Source organism: Epinephelus moara, chromosome 12, assembly GCF_006386435.1.
Source record: "Epinephelus moara isolate mb chromosome 12, YSFRI_EMoa_1.0, whole genome shotgun sequence".
NCBI classification, from domain to species: Eukaryota; Metazoa; Chordata; class Actinopteri; order Perciformes; family Serranidae; genus Epinephelus; species Epinephelus moara.
The window spans coordinates 12,702,057-12,706,694 of NC_065517.1; the positions used below are offsets into that span (position 1 = coordinate 12,702,057).

Genomic DNA, 4,638 nt, shown 5'->3' on the forward strand with positions numbered 1-4,638 from the left:
CCTCTGTTGCAAGGAATGGGACCGGTTGCAGCCTTCGCTAAATGGTAAACAAACATGGCAGCACACCAGTAAGGTAAGACAACACGTTTACATGTCGTTTTCTATATGTTCTCTGACATTTATCCTAACGATATGAGGTGGTCTTTGTGGAGAAAAAGCTTGTTTAGTGGACTAACTTTGCACTTGAAAGGATGCCTGTTCAATTAGGTTTTAACAGGTCTGACGCTACGGCTGTATCTAGGCTAATGGCTAACATGCTAACTATTATTTCTATGTCACTAGTGACTTGAAACAAATTTAGGACGATAGGAGACAGGTTGAAATAAACCGAAATTTCCCTTTAAGATGGATGTTTCTTGAATTTTAAAGTGAGATTTAGTTATAGAAAACAAGTGTTCTGAAAAGTACTGATATATTCACATTTCACTGACTGAATGAAGTTCAGCTGCTTTGAAATTTATTTTACTTTGGCTGCAAAAATAACGTTGAATTGTTCAATTTTAGTACAAACACTTTTGGTGGTTGTGGAAATGTGGCCTGATCTTCTCAGAGCTGGTTATCAGTTATGAATATGTTAGTGTGACATAATGTCTTCTGTTTACCTTCCATCATGTGCTCTATGGCTCTGCCTGTAGTCTCCTGGTCCGCCTGACCCACAGCACTCAGATACTGGAGGACATAGATGTTTGGTGCAAAGTTGATCATGTTCTGTTCCCCACAACCATAAGGCATTTTGATCAGAGACTCCAGGCCAGTGATGGATGGGCCAAGGATGTCACCTTCATCACCATGGAAACCAGACAAATCAGACATGAGGAAAAAGAGTTAATGTTTACTGAAACAACATAAACATTTAGACTTCTGTTTTAGTCTCTTTTTTTTCAGTCTAAGCAAAGAAGTCCCCCATGTGTTTGTCATTCCATTTGTGAGGCTTATCAAAATCACATTAGGGTAACGTCAAGTAAACATTTGGTTTGGAGGCTACATTTCTGAAATGAAACCTGCACACCTAAACACAGCACAAAGCCAGTTTTAACTCCGAGCTGATGTCACTCCTGTGTGAAGTCATGTTTCCACTGATCAAATGAACTACAACCAGCTGCTTCATCACAAGTTTCCTCCTCACTGCTGACATAACACTTAACCTTTAACATCACTAAAATGCTGATTCTCACTGTTGTTAAAATATCTTCCATGTCCAACACCTGAGTGTACAGCAAAGTGTGAGCTCAGCAGGCTGCAGCTTGTGTTGTACGTGTGTGTTTCATGTCGAACATCTGCACCTTGTTACATGGAATAGTAACACTTTAAACTTCATGCAAAGCTCGCAGTTTGAACATGTGTGTCCACAAAACATGCAGGAACTACTCTACTTGTTATGTTGTTTAGCACACGTGTGTCTAATGTATGGAAGATGCTGGAGTCCATTTGTGTGACGAAATGCGGGTTTGTGTCATCTGTCCAGTTTTATGTCCGTCACAGCTTCAACAACATTCATTCTCAATTATTCATTTTCTGTAACCGCTTATCCTGTTAGGGGTCACAGGGGGGCTGGAGCCTATCCCAGCTGACACTGGGCAAGAGGCGGAGTACACTTTGGACAGGTCGCAAGACTATCGCAGGGCTGACATGTAGAGACAGACAACCATTCATGCTCACATTCACACCTACGGCCAATTTAGAGTCACCAATTAACCTTCATGTATTTGGATTGTGGGAGGAAGCCGGAGCACCCAGAGAAAACTCACACTGACACGGGGAGAACATGCAAACTCCACACAGAAGGTTTGAACCCTCTACTCCAGGAACCCTCTTGCTGTGAGGCGACAATGCTAACCACTGCACTACCTTGTTGCTGCGTTAACGACAAAGTAACATAAATATATATTTATTACCTGCAACTGGATTCATTTTATTTGGATCACTGGTTTTCATCTCTTGCTGTATCAGTTGTCAAAATGACGTCACATTAAACCGCCTTAAAAGTAGCCACATGAGTTACTGATGCAGCAGAATACATTACGTTTACATTATTCTGTGCAATTGTGTTAAAAACCATAAACCATAACTCTTTAATTGTTTGCTTTCTAAAATAATGAAAAATTGAACTTGCCATTAAAATGACTTTGATCTAAAAAAAAACCCCTTTATTTCTAAATATTAAAGATGGCTCACAGTACTTCACTTAAAATTTTAAAAAAATGTATCTATTACCTTTCATTTAATCTATTTAATTTACTTAACATAAACATAGCAAATTCCATCGACCTCGCTCGCATCGTCATTAAAGTGATACTTCGCCGACTTTCAACCAGGTCTGTGTCACCGCAGTATAGGAAGTGTGTACAGATGAATGGTGTCAAGGAATCCTTTGTGCTTCCAGCTCCTGGAGCTCCCCTCCACACTAGTTGAAATCTACCGACAGGGTTGGGGAGTAGCTAACTGACTAACTATGGAATACAAGTAATTAAGTTATTGTTTACATTAGTGGTATTCTAAATACAGTTACTGTCTTTAAAAAGAGATGACATGAAATGAAGCATTTTGGTTCTTCTGGGGGAATTCTGCATACGACACAGGCTGGGAGCTCTGGCAGCTGGCGGCATAGGGGGAGCCTAGACACTGTTCATCTGTGCACATTCACCATACTGCAGTGACACAGACCTGGTTGAAAATCGGTTAAGTATTCCTTTATTAAATGATTGATAAAGCAACTGGGTAAACTGCAAATCAAATTGAGCATTAAAGCATAGTTAAGCATTAAGTGTTATTAATTTACAGGAATCAGCCTGAGATCTGAGGTGATCTGAGCCTGACTGTTTGTTTCCTATCAGGTCATGACTCAAGTCTTTTCGGTGTGTTTACATACCGATGGCCATCACCGAAGCTCTCTCGCTGCCCTCCACAACATCTGGCGGGAAGGTGAATGTGACTTCTTTGGAAAGGCTCCACTGCGATGGAGAAACCTCAAACAGCAGCGAAGTGGAGAACGACTGCTCGAGTCCTTCAGCCTGCAAAATCAACAGCCATGAAAAATGAACGCACAACACATAAACAAAGGTCATGAGTAATATTTCTGGGAAAGGCAGCGCTGTAAAACAAGATCAAGATTTCTTATGTTACAGTGGAGCAGCAGATGAGGGGCGGTTACATCAGAGGAGTTTGTTTTGGAGCTGCAGCAGGTTGACTGACGCTCTGATAAACATAATCTGACAGCTTCAACTCTCACTGGCGATGATGTTTTCAGTTGAGCAAGACGCTGAACCTCTGACTTCTCACTTTACTTCTTACTTCACTTTCAGTTAAATGCCTCAGATTTCATGCAAATGGAAACACTAATCCAGTGGTTCTCAATCTTGGGGTTAAAGCCCCCATTAAGTATGAAGTAACCTCTAGATAAACAAGTTAGGACAGAAGGAGAGGAAACATGGTACTGCTACGCAATGTCTGACTTTTCTGAAATCTTTGCACCTATTTTATGAACCTGTTTACTTTTTGGCACTGTGTTCATTTTGGATTTCCATTAATATTTTGTCATTTATTTGCAGTCTATATATTTTGCACTTTTCCAACTTGCACTGCAACTGCTGCATAATTTCTGTCAGGATAAAGTCAAGTTCCAACATATGTTATTATATGGCATATGAAATGAGGGAGTTTGGGGGTCCTCCAAGAGAAGATTTTGAGCGTCAAACACATACTGTCTTGCATTTGGGTAATTTTTTGTCCACCAATTTGTGCACTGTCTCCATCAATTTGTGGTGTCAGTATCTTTAATTTTATTCCTCTTTCTCCTGAAATGTTTTGTTCTAAATATTGAGGGGGATGTGTCCTCTGTGCCCTGTGTACAATCTTTTGTTGTCTGCAGCAGCCGGCTTCACTTACTGGTGTCTACAGAAGTTATAGTTGTTGACACATACATTAGAGGGGAGCACCACCTATATTAACAATTCCACTATATTATTTCTGTGGCCAAGCAAAGTTAAATCAATAAACACCAGCTACTCTCACTCAGAGCCAGAAACCAGAGAAGAAAGCCTCAAATGTATGATGTCATAGGGTATAAAATCTGGAGCTGCTCCATAAGCAATGAATGGGAACCTGATTTTGTGGACCCACAGAATATTTTTTTATACCCAAATTATCTGTATTCTACTGTAGAATTCTCAGCTCTGAAACAGAAAATGTACACATACACTCAGAACATTCCCCAGGGTTCTCTTGTCATCTATAACATCTTTCACCATTCATTATGGAGTAGCACCCGATTTTATACCCTATGACATCATAAATTTGAGTTTTAGAACACTTTTGGATTTTGGAGAGAGATGTTTATTTTTATTAATATTTTTGGACTGTCTCAGACCACAGCGATAACATGTACAGACTCCCCTTTAATAAACACTTACATCTGCTCACAACTACATTATACACCCATCAGCCAAAATATCAAAACAACTGGCTGGTGAAGTGAACACCATTCATCACCTTGTTCCAATGCAATGTTCTGCTGGGAAAACTTAGGTCCTGACATTCCTGTGGATGCCACTTGATGCACTCGACCCACCCAAACACCCTTACAGACCAAGTAGCCCCCCCCCCCCCCCCCCCCCCCGCCCACACCACTCCCCCCTGGCC

General features: G+C 40.7%; 1 protein-coding gene across 1 annotated transcript in view; it reads right to left on the bottom strand.

The window, feature by feature from the left end:
* The window catches only part of cd109 (CD109 molecule), a 38,702-nt gene that overhangs the window by 12,724 nt on the left and 21,340 nt on the right, over positions 1-4,638 (bottom strand). The window contains exons 22-23 of the mRNA XM_050058148.1: positions 2,870-3,011; positions 603-779 (exon numbers count right to left, since the gene is read on the bottom strand). Of these exons, the coding sequence (XP_049914105.1) occupies positions 603-779; positions 2,870-3,011 (319 nt within the window). The remainder of the gene's footprint in view (positions 1-602; positions 780-2,869; positions 3,012-4,638) is intronic.